Raw genomic sequence first — 16,576 nt, forward strand, 5'->3', positions numbered from 1 at the left:
TAATCCGACCTCAGATAGCGCAATTTTTTTTCCAGAACTGAAAAAACAGGCAAATGAGGTCCCCAGAGCTCTGTTTGAAGCTAGGAATGTGGCAGGGTCCGCCATACATACACAAAGTAAAACTGTTTGTGTTTTCATTTAATGCCAGTTTGTTTAATCAGTTTGTTAAGTCATGAATAAAGGTTTATTGTTTATTTATTTAGATTTTTATGTTCTGAATTTCTTCCCCCAAACCCACATAGTGTACCTTTAAATCCAGGGGCAGAAATCCAATATATCTATAATATATAATACTAGTAGTAGTGCTGCAATTATAGCACTCTACATAACACTATATAGGAAATAGGAAATATCAGGTGATATGTTTGTGGAACTCAATAGAGGTGAAATGCAAAGGGAAAATATTACAGGGATACATGGGTAAATAAGTTATAATAATATAATCAACACATCAAATGGAAAAGTAAGTTAATGGGGGAATTAACAGAAAGGTACATGCAGAAATAAAATTAAAACAAATATCAGTGTGATATGGGAAATCAACATTGCCACGCTCACTTCTGCAAACACTGGTTAATGATGGTGTGACTTGCTAGGAAACGCCAGCTAACCACTTTTCTAAAGAATGACCCATAGTTCAGTCCCCAGAAAACGAGGACTGGTGAGGATTATAAATGTTTTGCTGTATTCACAACACGTGGAAGAGTAGCTAAATAAGGAACACGTGGTCTCTCAGCTCTCGAAGAGACTGATGCCTCAGCTCCGTGACAATTAACCTTTAAAGCAAAAGTTCTGTGGCCATCATAAACGCTGCACGTCCAAAGTCGTCAGCTTTACATTTAAAGTTAGCAGTCATGAGATAGTTTGAAGTACCATGCGAGTGCAGGTTGTGACCGCACTCTTCACTTCCTCAAGATCATTAACACCGATTGCTGATGACTCAGGCGAGTCGTTGACACTTATCAACCTCTTGTCTGGCGCGGGAACAGTGTGGGCGTGAAACAAGATTGGCAGGCGAGCTGGGGAGAGGTGAACATCCTCCGTGCCGTTCACCTCTCCGTAAAAAAAAAAAATGCAACAGATAACACACACGTCAACCCTTTTAACTTTTTATAGCACCCTCGTGTTATCTGTACTATCAATCTCAAACTCTGAAAATGCTGAAATTATCATAGGCGTCTCACTTTAATGTAATCCTGACGTTCTTGATGGATTACTTGGACGCCGACTTGTAATACAATACTCAAGTAAATGTATTTAGTTACATTCTACCGCTGGTTTTCTTTTTGCTTCTCTGACTGACATACTGATATTTAGTTTGTGTGTACAAGGTTCATCTTTCAAAACCACTGAGTGAGAAAAAATGTAATTGATAGCTGCAATATGCTTGGCAAGTGTGCTTAAAGCTGCAATATGTAAGAATCGACCGAATTGCTAACTGCCGCCAACTGTAGCTGCCGGAAGCTAGTAAAGTTCAGCTAACCCAGCAGCTAGTGGTCATATTAGCTGGCTCTGCGTAGACTGGGAACACAATTTGTTTGGTTTTACTGCTGAACTGTCGCCTCTTGAGGTACAAAGTGGATTGTGATGGGGCTAGCTGGTTAGCATGCTTACTTCAATAGACATCTCCGCTAACACAGCACAAAAAAACGTCTCTGACATGACATCAGCACGGTTTGTTCTTCACATTCTGTTGTTACGTTTTTTTAAAAATACAAAACTCTCACACATTGCTCCTTGGATTCAGGAATGTGTACTCTCATGCACGTTCTCTGACCTTATCATCCTCCGCCTACGTAAGACTGATGCTGATAAACACTATTAATCATAATCAGCTCACCTTATTCTACCTTATGAGCTCTAATGGCATGGAATAATACAACATATGTATTCCTTGCTGCTTGAAGGAAGTGCCTTTATATTCTTTTACCCTTCCACATGTGGTGGGAAGGAAAACAACACACCCTGTCAAAGTTCATCTCTCCTCACGCACTCATTAGGTCTCACCCTTTTAAGTAAAACTCTGACCTGGGTGGTATTTCAATTACTGTGACTTAAGTCTGTGAATGAATGAGCAGCAGTTAACATACCCTGCTGCCTTCACTGCATACAAGTCACCTGAAGGGTAAAGTACACCTGCTGTGGAATCCAGCGGCTGTCACTCTGAAGAGAAAACAGATTTGTTTGACAGTCAGGACCTACTGACCCAGGTCCTTAACTGGAGTCATTTCTGCTGGGAGATATCTTTTAGACTACTCTGGACCATTTTTAATACAATTTCTCAAGAGGAATATCTGCACACCATGGAGGAAACGCTCAACGGCACCATTCACCCCGCTTGTTTACAAGAGCCCCCGCTGGCTATCGACGTGATCAGGCGTAAGTGACCCACGCTGCCACATCCTGCTCGCTGATAATGCTTCCTTATCGACCGGTCTGAGCTAATCCACTCAGCATTCTCCGTGTGTCCTGAACGCACCAGTTATCGGTTCCTGCTTCTATTTAATTGCGCCTGTTTGAAAAAACAGTGCTCCACAAACTAAAATAAATAATCTGTTATTTCTTCATGGTATAATGTCATAGTACACTGCTACAGTCAGGGTAACATGATTCACTGCACTGTCCTGAATTGTCCTCTTATTAGGCTAAAAGGGCCACATTTTGGTCAGGTTTATGTGTGATTTTTGTTCACACTGAGCCTCTAATACATTTAAGTCCTGCACTATGTAATAATCTGAACCCCACCTCTCTCTGCCTCTCTTGCTGTTTCAGAGATGGATGTGTTTGATTTTAGCCTCTACTCCATGCTCACCTTTATGTCCTGCATCTCCCTGCTGCTCTACCTGGAGCAGTGCGTCTTTATTTATAAAAAGCTGCCCACACCCAAGAAGACCACCCTCATTTGGACAAGCGGTGCAGCCCCAGTAAGCATCCGGGCCTGTTTTGTTTGTTAAAAAATGCTGCTGATTGTAAAAAAAACTAAACAAAACAAAAAACAATAGAAAAATTATCATTTTCATGTTATTTGTGGATTAATATTCAAACGTCTGGTACAGGGCTTTTTTGAAAACTAAACTTACAAGCAAAAAACAATGCTAGGTGACATCATTTTATTTCTCTGTTTCAGGTCATTGCCGTCATGTCTTGTTTTGGGATGTGGATCCCGAGGGCAGTCATGATCACAGACATGACCTCTAACTGGTGCGTTTTTCTCCCTACAACACCTAAATCAGGCCACAGGATAATGCAGCGTTTTGCCCAACAGCGGCAGGCGTCTTTCATCGATTGAAATAGGACATTGGTGGTTTTTGTGCATATTCTGGATTAATCCTATCACTCTGTCATTTTTGGTGTGGTACAAAATCAGAAAATTGTCTAGTCTTGGCCCGAGGAGGGGCATGTGGCGAGGCTAATTGAAAGAGGCATGGTTCCACACCACTAGCTGAGCATGGAGTCTGTGAGAGGACTACCGATGTGAATTTAAATTAGACGATGAATCTACATCCAACATGACAAGTACCGCAACAAAGATGAGAAAATGTGAGAACAGAATGGTGTATTTTTCTTGTGGAGGATTGCTCTCGGGAAGTCGCCATTTTTAGTGAGAGGAGAAATGAATGTTGTTACATGGTCAAGTTTTTGGGAAGACGCCTCCTCTATAAAGTTGAACGCTGAAGTTACAGTTCGGTCTTGATTACAGAAATACTTAAAAAAATATTGTTGTCTACAAAAAGGGGTTGCCCTGAAAAAAAAAAAAAAAGCTTAAGAACAAATGGTTTTAATAACAGAGCCACAGTGATCAGTGTCTGGCGTTTGTTATCTGATACGTAGCTGTGACCAGTAGCCACTTTCCACCGCTGTTATCAGGTGTGTCATGTCAGCTTCCAGGTTATCTGCCTCCCCTTGCTATAGCTTTATTTCATAATTTTTAGCTCAACAGAAAAAAAACCATGCTTTTTTTTAAATACATCTGAACTACATGCTCCTGTAAGAAGAGTTTAGTTTTGGTTCGCAAAAATCCCTCTCAAATGAAAGTTTGGGACGAACTGTCCATGTGCGCTCATGTCAGACGATCAGGACAGAACATCAGCTACGTTAATACTACACAAACAGCCACGAGTGCCTCAAAGCTCTGCATGAACTTGTTGAAGAGCTCTGAATAGTCCAACCAGCTGATGAATCATTACACGCACACAAGGATTTTGCTCAACTCCAATAAAAGGCAGGGAAATCTTTATAGGATCAAAGTTTACGATGAAGTTTATGTGTTCTTTTTATGCACAGTACATATAGTCCAGTGTGTTTAACAGCTTTTGATGTGCCGTCACGTGTCAAGGACAGGTGTGTTTTATGTTGCAATAAATAAGCGAATGAAATATCACACTTAAAGCTAAATTTGTTCAGTGCCTCCAGAGGGATTTTTTAATTTTTTTAAACTTTCTTCTCTTTCCCCACGCAGTTATTTTGCAGTGGTGGTGTATAAGATCTTGGTCCTGATGATCGAGGAGCTGGGGGGCACCAACAGTTTCCTGAAGCGGTTTACTGGTGAAACCTTCCTCATCAGCACAGGACCCTGCTGCTGCTGCTGCCGCTGTTTACCCCGCGTTCCCATGTCACGGTATTCATACAAATACTGAAGATGTTCCTGCTGTTTTTATCTCATTTAATTATTATTATTATTACAAATTATTTTAACAAATTACCCTTTAAAGTGATGGGGACTTAAGTGACCATTTATGAATGTGGTCCCCAGTATGTATATGTCTATATAACCCACTCTTTCTATATTGACTGTTCATTGTACAAGAGTGTATACGATTCTCATGGGCCTCTGTCTTTGAATGGGATCAATCAGGCGGCTGCTATTCTGGCTGAAGGTGGGAGCTCTTCAGTACGCCATCCTAAAGACGGTGCTCTCTGTCGTGGCCGTGGTTTTGTGGACGAACGGCAACTTCGATCTCTCAGACGTGAGTTTTTTTTAAATGCTTCCCTGAAAACATCATGAACATTCAATGAGATTTGAAATACTTCAAACTTTCAGTTAGAGATCACCGGTACAGCCATTTGGATCAACCCATTCATCGGCGTTCTCACCATCATCTCCCTCTGGCCGGTTGCCATCATCTTCATGAACACTAACAGATATCTACGCGGCCTCAATATGGTGCCCAAGTATGCCATGTATCAAGTGAGTCAACGCAACCATTACCATATGCACTGAATATGTATATATTTTTCAATCCTTTCTGGGCTTGAAGAAAATCTCTTTGTCTACTTTAACATTTGGCAACATGAGCTGCTTTGTGTTGCATTTCTAAAAAATACTAGGCATGTAACTGATGAATTATTACTTTTCCCCTCAGCTAGTGCTTGTATTGAGTCAGCTGCAGACGTCAATCATCAACATCCTGGCCTTGGATGGAACCATCGCCTGCTCCCCTCCCTTCTCCTCTCAAGCTCGTGGATCCAGTAAGAAACGTCTCGGAACATGTTTTTGCATGACCGCTGATGTGACTGCATGACGTGTGACGTGAATAATCCTGATTTCACACCCTGATTTCTCTGTCTGTCTGTCCCACAGTGCTGAGTCAGCAGATGATGATCATGGAGATGTTCATCATATGTCTGGTTAATCGTTTCTTGTACCGTCGTACGTATGACGCACTCCCCTCCGAGGAGCAGGACAACGACCAGAATGCCAAATTCGACGAGCTGAAAGTTCTCGAGGAGCATGACGTCTAAAAACAAACAACAAAAAGAGACGGTGAAAGAGTGGACGTCAGCACTGCTCTCAGATGATGATTGAGATCATCGAGTAGTCAAACTATTCAAAGTCTTACACTGTTTTAGTTTGCAAGAACATTTTACCTCATTCTTTTAAACATCGCTTCAGTACTGGGGTGACTGTCAACCCTTTTTCTTTATACTTTTCACACAGCGCTCCCTGACATTTTGTCAATATCTTTATCCTATAGCTAATAAAATTTAAAGGGTTAGTTCATCCAAATTACTACAGTACTTTCTGCCCAAGAAATAGTCCCTCTGATTCATGTGGGTTATCGAGAGTAAATACGACGGTGATTCTAGAAAGAGCTGTCGAATTGTTTACATAGTTTTATATATAATTGTTTTCAATGACACAAAATATGTTTTGCTTACCTTTGTGCTGGAGGGGAGTCAGACCTGTCAAAGATGGATATCTTGAAACTTGTGGATGTTTTCCCTTTTTGTGATTTGGTTGAACTGACCCTTTAACTGACCCTTTTTCCAATTCTTTCCAGAGCGTTAGACAAGAAGATTGATACCACTCTTGTGTCCGCACTTTAAATACGAGGCTACCGCTGGTTAAATTAGCTTAGCATAAACACTTGAAACAGGGGGATTCTGCTAGCCTAGCCTTGTTTGTTTAACCTTTACAAGAATTGTGTGTTTTACGACTCATTATATTTTTAAAGCAGGTTGTTTACAGGACTTTTTCTTAACCACTATGTCTTCCTGGGGTCTTGTCAATGTGTCTCATGCATTAGAGCATTGCACTGAAATAAGACAATAACGACATACATATTGCTTTAAGGTTGACTCATTTCTGATAAAGATTTAAACAAATTTTTGGACACACTGGGATGATGCTTTGTTTTAGTTTGTAACTAAGATCTGGACGACTAGAACAGAGCCTTCATTGTAACAGCATACAGTACATATGCATGTCATACTGAGATGATGACAGTTAGAAAATTGGCATTTTTGAACTGGGACTATGTAGGTTTATAGATATTAACATTAAGACAACTATTTATTGTGTTGATGTATGTGTGTGTGTGTGTGTGTGTGTGTGTGTGTGTGTGTGTGTGTGTGTGGTGTGTATGCGTGGGGGCGCGTGCGTGATCATCACAATAATGTCTTTGGCCTGGGTGTGGAGATGATGAAATGAGGTCACAATGACATGTGATGTATTTTTTTAGTAGGAGAGTGGGCAGTAAATACTGACACAGTATTCGGTTGGTTATGTCTGTACTCACTGAAGTGCCAAGGTTGTACGTATTAACCTTTACTGAGGTTCTAAGCAGCAAAACATGAAGACATTTAATAAAAGGGATCTATTCACTCTGTGGAGTCCAACAGGAACACTGTTCATTTTACATTAAGGTTCAACTGAATTTTACTGTCAATCTCATGTCAGTCCACCTCTGCTGCAGTCTTTCACGCTAAGAGCGGATCAATACTGATTTCTTGGCTCCCAACATCTGTGCACTGGTGCAACTGTACCCTTAAACCTCAGACGGTGTCTTAACGCAGCCTGGAAAAACAGCCAGATTTGTTCAAAGATTGCTGACCCACTTACTCAGACTTATTTGGGCCAAGGAATTCATGTGGATGAGACAGCGGCTTTATTTTCAGACCCTGTGTTCATTTCACAGCCGTCTGCAGCCTAACTGTGCCACATGTTGTTTCTCCAGCAACCACAAGAGGTCGTGCTCATCCCACCACGAACCCCTATTTTAATGAACGTGGTAATGAAGAACAAGTAGTCACCTAATAAAACTAATTTAGTTTAACCTGACACACTTGCCAAACAAGCAGAATATCTGCTTGACTGACACACTTATTGATGATTGTGAAAATCTACAAACAAGATACATGACCGACCACGACTCTAATCAATTCAGTCTTACTTGTCAGGAAATCCGTGTGTGCTACTTATTTATTTATAGATTTTCAATGGTGTTTTGTTGCATCAATCAGCTAATGAGTATGAAAGTAAATGACTTCTCGAGCACTGTATCGATTAGAGCCGTGGTTCTCAACATCATGGACACCTACACTGACAGAGGGTCCTGCCATCTGATAAGAATTTTACTTTTAGACGTTTCATCACAGAGAGCCTATGAAACCCATGACTGAAAATAATCATACATCTTGTCATTGTTTTACTTATGGATGGAACTGCAACCAATAAATTATTCCCATTTTGGCTGAGGAGCCCCTGAAACCACCTCAAATATGACCTATATGACTAAGAGGATTGGATTTAAAGTCACATTTTCCCAAAAGTTACAGCTCACCTTTTACTGAATGGTAAATGCTCAATTTAAGATTTGTAAATAATGTTGAAAAAGAGCGATCACAGTACCGCTAACATAGCTGAGGTAGTTTAATTACATTTTTTATGTTCTTTTAAAAATAAAACATGTTCATTCACTAATGATTATGTAATCATTCTGAATGGCTCGATTGTCTTCAGGACTGTTGCTGACTCTGTTAAGACGTTCAAAAGTTCAAACTATTGATCACTTGCTTTTATATTCAATCTTATGATAGTAACACTATACTAAAAGCCTGCATCTGCTTTTTATCTATGCTCTCTAATAGGTGTTACAGTATTGGTTTTTTAAGTGATAGCAGCAGAATGGATGGATTCAAGGAGGAAGAAACCGTGTGAACGGGCATGTAGGTCAATATGCTAATTACCTCCCAGGCTAATGTGTAAAGTATTGTAGCATTTTTACTGCAATAGCTATTTATGGAACTGAGATTTTTAAAAAATAGACTTGGGTGAGTTGCTGTGGGTTTTATCAGAGACTCTGAATGAGACCAGTTTATGATGAATAAAAGGCAAATCTGTTTTCCATTAAACGATTAATGGGCTACACACGGAGGTACATTGCTTTAATCTGGATGAGACGTTTACATAAAGCCAGATCATTCGGCAAAATTCAAAAATTTAGGTCCTATTAATGGAGTATTTGTCTTTGCTGTTTATGTAAACAGAGTCATCAGACACAGAAAGGAAGAGCGAGAGACAGAGAGAGACAGAGAGAGAGAGAGAGAGAGAGAGAGAGAGAGAGAGAGAGAGAGAGAGAGGGTGGGTTGATGACAGCCCCTGGCTCTGCATTGCTGACGAAAGCTGCTTAGCTCCTCAGTTGCTATGGCAACCAGGGAGAGCAGCCAGACAAAAACGAGGCAAAGGGGAGGGGCTTTTCAAGGGAGAAATAGAGGAGAAAGGGCTGGATGGGAAAGATAGAGAGAGGGGAGGGATACAGACATCCGATAAAGAAACACACAGAGAGAGCAACAGAGGTAACGCGAGGCTGCAGAGGGAGATAAAGATAAGGTCTGGATATAAATGCTCACACCACCGGCCCCGGAATAAAAACTAAGGCGAGTGACAGGAGGATACAGAGAAAGGGGGGAAACAGAGAGAAGATGGATGTACAAACGGAGAACATGGACCCCCCGCCTGGTGAATCCCAGTCGAGTGGAAAAATCAGAAAAGGATTCAAGCTGTTTGGCAAGCGCAAGCCAGGTAACATTTTCTCTATTCGCAGCAAAGGGGATGGGAACAACAAGTCACCTGTTCACAGGAGCAAAACACTGGATGGACTATCGGAGAATGCTGCGCCAGATTCGGAGCAGGAGCCGGAGAAGGAAAAGGCTCAGGAGGTGAGTCAGGGAGAGATGGAGCAGGCTGAGGAGGAGACGCTCGGCGAAGATGGCGTTCTGGCTGCCGCCCATGCTCGCACCTCCATTTCTTCAGCCAGCTCAGCCAAGTCCCTCAGCTTCCTGTCGTTGCTGAGGGGTGGCCGGAGAGGAGTGGGGGACCGGAGAGTCCAAACCGTGTCCCAGCCAACGGGTCGGCAACGTCGCGGGCTGAAAGGTCTCTTTGGCAATGTTAAGTTCCGATCAAAGGATAAAGAGGACAAGGAGGAAGCCCCTCCGAGCCCGCTTCTCATGTCGTCCCGTGCCAACAGTGTGGAAATCATCAAAGAGGACCTCACCCTCACCCCCAAGTCCCATCCACGCTCTCTGGAAAGCCCAAAGTCTGAGATCTGTGAGCCTGTCACCGGAGAGGACAGTGCAGCCACGACCCCATCAGAGACTGTAGCTCCCCAGGACAATGTGAGTAAAACTAATGAGCATGTGCCGCCTTTACCCACCTCTGAACCACCCATGGTACCCGGTGATAAAAGCCTAAGCTCATTGCTGGCAGACATCTCCTCTCTCCTGACCTTTGACTCGATCTCAGGAGGTGGAGACATCATGGCTGATGTGGAGGCTGAGTGGGGAAAAGCCAGCAGTGCCATCAGTGCTGAAGTGTCGCCATCGTCCACATCTCTTTTCTCCAAACCCGCCGTCTCCTCTTCACTGACCTCTGCGTCTGTCAGAACTGCTGTTGCAGCAAAACCCTCTCCTGTAGCCATCCCCGCAACAGCCTCGACCAAATCCTTCACTCCTCTGACTAAGACAACTCCATCCTCGTCTCCTGTTGCCAAGCCGAGCACCATCATCACAACGCTGACCAAAACTTCCACTCTGACTACTCACACAGTCAAACTGAGCTCGGACTGTACTCCAGCTCCTGAGCCTCCCATCAGCATTCAAATTAAATCAACTCCCACCGCAGCAAAAGCCTCAACTACTCCTGTAATGACAAGCTTCGCTCCAAGAATGTCTTCCTTTTCTACGACAACCGCATCCACACTGAGCACCACCTCTACTGCCACCACAGCCCCGCCGAACACCCCGGCCACTGTGGTCAAGGCTCCCTCAATTAGTCCAACTCTTACCTCTACAGCTGGCAAACTGGCTTCAGAGATTGCAGCCCCCCCTCAAATTGTTGCTTCAGTAATTAAACCTAGCCCTGTAGCTGTGTCACCCCCTGCGCCAGCTAAACCTCCACATGTGACCCCTGGCCCTCCCACTCCCGTTGCTTTAACCCAACCTCCACCTGCTAAATTGGATTCAGCTAGCAACGTGAACCTGCAAACTTTCACTTCCTACAAACCTTATCTAAGTTCAGCTGCAGGAGAATCTAAAGCCCCGGTTACAGTATCACCAACCTGTATGGTTACAACCAAACCCTCCTCTCCTGCACCGGTTATCTCCGCCAAGATGACGACATTTTCCACATCAACTACAGCCTCAGGCTTGGCATCTGCGGCCCTTTCCAAGCCTGTACTTACCTCTAGCCCAATGGGCTTAAATCAGACCCCTCCCTCCCTTGTAACTGTCCCACATCCTTGTCCTTCCACTACAACGACAACTAAAACCCAACCCAGCCTTGCATCTGTCCCAACTCTGTCTTCAACTTCTGCAGATAAGATTCCTCCTACGACTAAACCTGCACCGGCCTCTTTAGATAAGATGCCCCTGGCTCCCTCAGCGACTCCAGTCCCTACCACTCATGCTGTGGTTTCAACAGCATCCTCAACACCTCCTGCTCCAGGTCAGATCACAGTCTCTCAATTTAAAGCCCCTCCCTCCCATGCTCAGATCCCGATTTCTTTATCTAAGGAGCCACCTGCTCCTGTTCAGATTCAAGTTTCTTTACCTAAAGTTCTGCCTGCCCAAGCCCAAATCCCAATACCTGAATCTAAAGAGCAGCCTGCCCCTGCTCAGATCCCAATGTCTGTATCTAAAGAGCAGCCTGCTCCTGCTCAGATCCCAATACCTGTATCGAAAGAGCAGCCTGCTCTTGGTCAGATCCCAATGTCTGTATCTAAAGAGCAGCCTGCTCCAGCCCAAATTCATGTTTCTCAGTCTAAAACCCCTCCCGCCCCTGCTCAAATCCCAATTTCTGTGTCAAAAGATCCCCCTGCTCCTGCCCAAATTCAAGTCTCTCAATCAAAAGCTCCCCCCGTCCCTGGTCAAATCCCAATTGCTGTGTCAAAAGATCCCCCTGCTCCAGCCCAAATTCATGTTTCTCAGACTAAAACCCCTCCCGCCCCTGCTCAAATCCCAATTTCTGTGTCAAAAGATCCCCCTGCTCCTGCTCAAATTCAAGTCTCTCAATCAAAAGCTCCCCCCGTCCCTGCTCAGATCCCAGTTCCTGTAACTAAGGATCCTCCTGCCCCTGCTCGTATCCCAGCTCCTGCATCTTCTGACCTTCCGGCTTCTGCACAGATCCAAATTTCTCAATCTAAAGCCTCTGTTGCACCTACCTCTGCCACTTGCCCTGTCACCCCTCCTCCTTCTACCCCTGCACCTTGGTCAAGCACGGCACCAGCTAAGATGAGAGGAAGTGGACAAGCATCGGTGGATGGTCAACTGGATAGTCCACAGGTGCCCAGGGGGGCCCAGACAGTGCTGTCCAAAACAGATGAACTGCACAATGAGTCACGAACAAGCCTCCAGGAATCCTCCAAGGAAAGGAGGCCACCGCAAGTAAAGTCATCTGGACTTAGCAAAATACCTGTAGTTGGAGGGAGCAGATCAGGCAAAATACCTGTCCGGGAAAGCCACCATGCTGACGATGAAGCAAACAGGGACCCACCGACTCCTGTCTTTGAAGAAGAGAGGCCCCATTTCAACTCACATGACGCATCAAGCAAAGATAAAATCAGTGATGTTGGGGCTTTTGTGCCCACCTCAAAACACACCCAGGAGGAGAGTCAGCAGCCCAAGGTCCCCACCAGTTTACCGCGTGACTCAAAGATCCCTGTGAAGCACGGAGCACAGTCTCACACCGCCTCGCAAATCCCTCAAGCTAGAGAGCCCCCACGCACCAAGATCCCCGTGTCCAAGGTTCCTGTCCGCAGGGTTGGTGGTAAACCTGCAGCTACGGGTGGCAGCACCCAGATACGAAAATAAAGCGACGGACTGAATCAATCTGCAACACAGATTATGGCTTCGAATGCAACTTTCTATCACTATAACTACATGGCCACTCTTTTTAAATTCATGTTTCTATAACTGTAATTCTAGGCTTTCTCTGTCATCTCTTGGCTTCACTAAACCATAAGCAACAGTACCAGAGTCAAGGAGGTTGACTGATCGCACTCAAGCACAAAAACATCTCCACAGGGAGCCAAAGCAGCGAGCCTGGCTCTTTGGTGCTGAGCCAACATGGACATGCACTCAGGAAAGGTTCGGGGTCACACCTGAACACACAGCAGCAACGGTAACAAAGGATAAGCAAGATTAAAGGTCTTCTGGGAACACAGTCACATACACACACACACACACACACACTCAACATGGGCGAGTGCCTTTTTTAAGGGTGCTTTTCCTACAGACTTTCAGAATTTGTTCAGTATTTTCTACAGTACTTTTAACTTTTGTTACTTCCACTTTTTGTAGGAACCGTCAACTCTTTTTTGTCTTTCTTTCCAGCAAGTCTCTTTGATAATAACCAGTCCCTTTACGTTTTTATTTATGTCAGGAGAAGGAGTCGCAGCAGGAGCTCAATGAATTAATGCAAAACAACCAAATTTACATTCCACACCTATCTCTGGATGTATGTAGCAAAAAACAAAACAAAACAAAAAACGTGCCATTAATTTTTGTACAAGATGTCGAACTGTACAGAGCCTGTGTGTCCGCCTGCTCATATGTAACATGATCTGATCTCACTGTGAACTATGGCAGAGACTGGTTTTGCGGGAGGAAAGGAAATGGACATGGATGGCAGCCATTAAACGACGGCACTGTGGACGTTTGAGCGAGACAGAGAGGATGCTGAGATGAGATCAGCAGCTCATACACTGGCACATCCTTATCCTTTCCCCACTTATACTCAGATGAGAACAATATGTCTGTGTATAGTCTCATTTATGTTGTTCTGTTTCCTATTTAATCAATAAAACAATATGAGTACTTAGCAAGATGAGAACTGTTTAAGTTGTGATCTATATCCTGTGTTTACTGTGGCAGACAGATAAGAAACGTGAGCACGTTTAAAAGGATTTACATCATCTCTTGAGATAATCTTATGCGAACGGAAATTACATAATTCCGCCAAAGCTAAAAGATCAGAGTAAAGAGAAATGTCAAGCATTTTCATATTTTCACTGACAGATCCCCAGCATCTTACTACAGCCTGGATTCAGAGTGTCCTCATAGGAACATGACTCAAACACACTCAAAGCTCACTGACCTGAATAGTGAGCACATGAATGTCAGCACGGCCCGGCCAATCAGCCGCTAGGGAAAACGCTTAACATGCATACCTTATTATCAGGAGAAGGGTTTGGGAATGTGTGTCATTGCTATTCTTAGAGTTAAATGGATCCAATGCATCAGCTTTATAATGTCTCTCAGTCTGAGTGGATCATTTGATTTAGACATGAACAAAATGTTAAAATGAAAAGGCCGGAGTGAACACTTCAGCGTTGCACAAGGGCTGAAAAGGCAGGGAAAAAAAGGATGAGAAGCAACTCAGACAGCTGCGAGTGGTGAGAGTCAAAGCTCAGGTTTAGGAAGCTTGGGAAGCTGATCGGAGTCATGCGGTGATGTTAAGAGGAGTCTGGTGTTGTGAATATGGACTAAGGGACAAAGGGTGATTTTTTTTTATATTCCACAAAAAAAATAGCCTTGCGGAGGTGACACAAAAAGACCTCTGTTAGCTTTACGAAGCCAGGGGCGGCAAGCTGAGAAGGGTCGACCATAATTTTCCTGGGACAAACACGTGGATTTCAGCAGATCAGGTGCTGGTACAGACTACACAGGGTAAAACCATCTCCCTGGGAAAAGAACAGTTCCCCCCCGTGGCTCTGATACAACACATGCTTGCTCTGTGCTAACACCTGAGATTTGGGATTCAAACGCTGAAAAATGCACATAAACAGCATGCAGATTTATAATCAGGCCTGTTAGAGCAGAGGTCACGCTGTATCCGAGAGGTCACAGTGTGATTAATTACATTATCTCTGCCTTATAGTAGGTTGCTGGTGGGAATATGACTCTCGCAGCTTTAAAGAGGAAACTGAAACATGCACACTCACTGAATGCTGCCTTTTGTCAACACCCATTCACATGATTTTCCCAGCTATGTGGCTTTCATGCTTATACTGTAAATGATAGCGACAACAGCCTTGAGTGAAGTTGGACGACCACGGCAACGCATCAGGATGAACTTTTGAGCTACATTGCATAAGCTGTCTCAAAGACCCTCTCTTGATTTGGGTCTATCGGCTGTTTGTGTCTCTGTAAGACCGGCCCTTTGCCCCAAATATGTTACACAAATTACAGCACCCATAATGCACTGAGGCCACCCTCAGCTTTCTATGGTCTGTATGTGTTTGTGTGTGTTTCAGCCTCTGGATAGACGGTGTGCCTCTTTAGGACCTAATTTAGCATGCTTCATTCTGTGTTTCCATGCCAACCCTACTAGGTCAACCAATGGGAGGCTGGAGGAGGAGTTTAAAACCCTGAGTGCCTTAATGAGCACACTCACGGTATACATGCTAATTAGGACAACTATCACTTTAAATAGAAATTTGGTGTTTAATGTGTTGTAACAATGCTTGAATGTCATTTTGTGACACATTTTAGACATTAACAAATTGCTCCCCGACTCGCTGTTTGCATTAACCTGAGATGAACCAGTCAAGAAAAGAAAAACATTACCGATACTGAAGTTTCTGTCGGTAGATGCATGCTCTTGGTTGATATTGTTTTTGAGTTTTTGAGACATTTCAGATGCTTCTCAGCTAAACTGGGAGCTGATTTATTTGCACAACATACCACAGCCATGGTGTTTTTTATCAAAGTTATTGTAATATAAATGAAAAAACAGATTCCCTGGAGTAGTTTGATAGAAATATCTAGTTACACTGCACCACAGGGGCATTATGCAGCCCTATATGAAAAGGTCATCGATTCCCGTGATGATGATGACATAACAATGTAGAAATAATGCTATGGGACTCAGTATCCTGGAGAGAACACATCCTCTTGTCACATCTGATTTCTAAAGCTTCTTTTTGGTGCATGATCAGGTTTTTACAGCCTGCAAAACATAACGTTCATGTTCCATAGACAACTCAACCATAACATCACCCAATACAATTCACAATCAAAATGATTTATTCTTATTCATATTGAAAAATGTCATACGTCATATTGTAAAAACCTGTAGCATAGTTTTGACTAAAATTGTTCATACACAAAATATAAAATACTGAATTTATTTAAAATACATTTAAATGTGGCCGTTTGTTTTTGCTTGTGTCTCATACGTCGGACAACAGTTTGTGGATGATATATTAACATGACAGATACATCTGTCCGCTGAGAAGCATCCAGCAAAGGCAACAACTCATCTGCAACACTGTCAGCTCTGTCAGTCTGTAAACAAACAGCTGGTCACTTGTTATCTTTCATTAGTCAAAGAATATACAGTTCAAATATATGGATTTTATAAAACATTTAAAAACAAAATTGTAAAAAAAATCATTGTGTTCAAGATCATAAAAAAATTAGTTTTTGCTTCAAAAAGCAAATCTAAAGCTTGATAATACATGTGCTTATAAATGCACATAACTGATATAGGAGCATTAGAAAATGTGGATGAATGATGCTCCACTCTCATTTATCTGAGTGAGCGAGGGCCGACCAGCCAGAGCATTACGTCATCTCAGTGCAATAACTCTGCACTGAGGACCTCTGCTGGTAAAAGAACACAATGAAACGCCGAGGAACATGTGGTGACGCAGTCCATAACAGCATCACTGCCGCACAACATGGCCTCGTCATATCAGGCCCGCAGCCCTGACTGTAGATAAAGGGAGCTAGCTGCACAGTGGTAGGCATTAAACACCATATCGTTGTGATTTGGGAAAATGTTCTACTTTCATTT

General features: G+C 43.3%; 2 protein-coding genes across 2 annotated transcripts; both read left to right on the plus strand.

Annotated features, from left to right (window-relative positions):
- The first annotated feature begins 2,026 nt into the window (after positions 1-2,026).
- LOC119031975 (organic solute transporter subunit alpha-like) lies at positions 2,027-8,141 on the plus strand. The gene is made up of 8 exons (XM_037120835.1): positions 2,027-2,379; positions 2,773-2,924; positions 3,128-3,201; positions 4,460-4,618; positions 4,856-4,967; positions 5,042-5,188; positions 5,364-5,469; positions 5,582-8,141. The coding sequence occupies exons 1-8, from the start codon at positions 2,304-2,306 to the stop codon at positions 5,740-5,742; spliced, it is 987 nt and encodes a 328-aa protein (XP_036976730.1). The 5' UTR covers positions 2,027-2,303; the 3' UTR covers positions 5,743-8,141.
- Positions 8,142-8,956: 815 nt separating this feature from the next.
- Positions 8,957-12,619, plus strand: si:ch211-244c8.4 (APC membrane recruitment protein 2). The gene has a single exon (XM_037120821.1). It carries the CDS (start codon positions 9,205-9,207, stop codon positions 12,586-12,588), a length of 3,384 nt encoding a protein of 1,127 aa, XP_036976716.1. The 5' UTR covers positions 8,957-9,204; the 3' UTR covers positions 12,589-12,619.
- Positions 12,620-16,576: the final 3,957 nt, after the last annotated feature.

The sequence above is a fragment of the Acanthopagrus latus genome, chromosome 13, assembly GCF_904848185.1.
Source record: "Acanthopagrus latus isolate v.2019 chromosome 13, fAcaLat1.1, whole genome shotgun sequence".
NCBI classification, from domain to species: domain Eukaryota; kingdom Metazoa; phylum Chordata; class Actinopteri; order Spariformes; family Sparidae; genus Acanthopagrus; species Acanthopagrus latus.

Coding starts and splice junctions, on each gene's coding strand:
- LOC119031975 (XM_037120835.1), top strand. CDS start 2,304: ATGGAGGAAACGCTCAACGGCACCATTCACCCCGCTTGTTTACAAGAG. Junction 2,380..2,772: donor GGCTATCGACGTGATCAGGC/GTAAGTGACCCA, acceptor TTGCTGTTTCAG/AGATGGATGTGTTTGATTTT. Junction 5,189..5,363: donor CCAAGTATGCCATGTATCAA/GTGAGTCAACGC, acceptor TTTTCCCCTCAG/CTAGTGCTTGTATTGAGTCA.
- si:ch211-244c8.4 (XM_037120821.1), top strand. CDS start 9,205: ATGGATGTACAAACGGAGAACATGGACCCCCCGCCTGGTGAATCCCAG.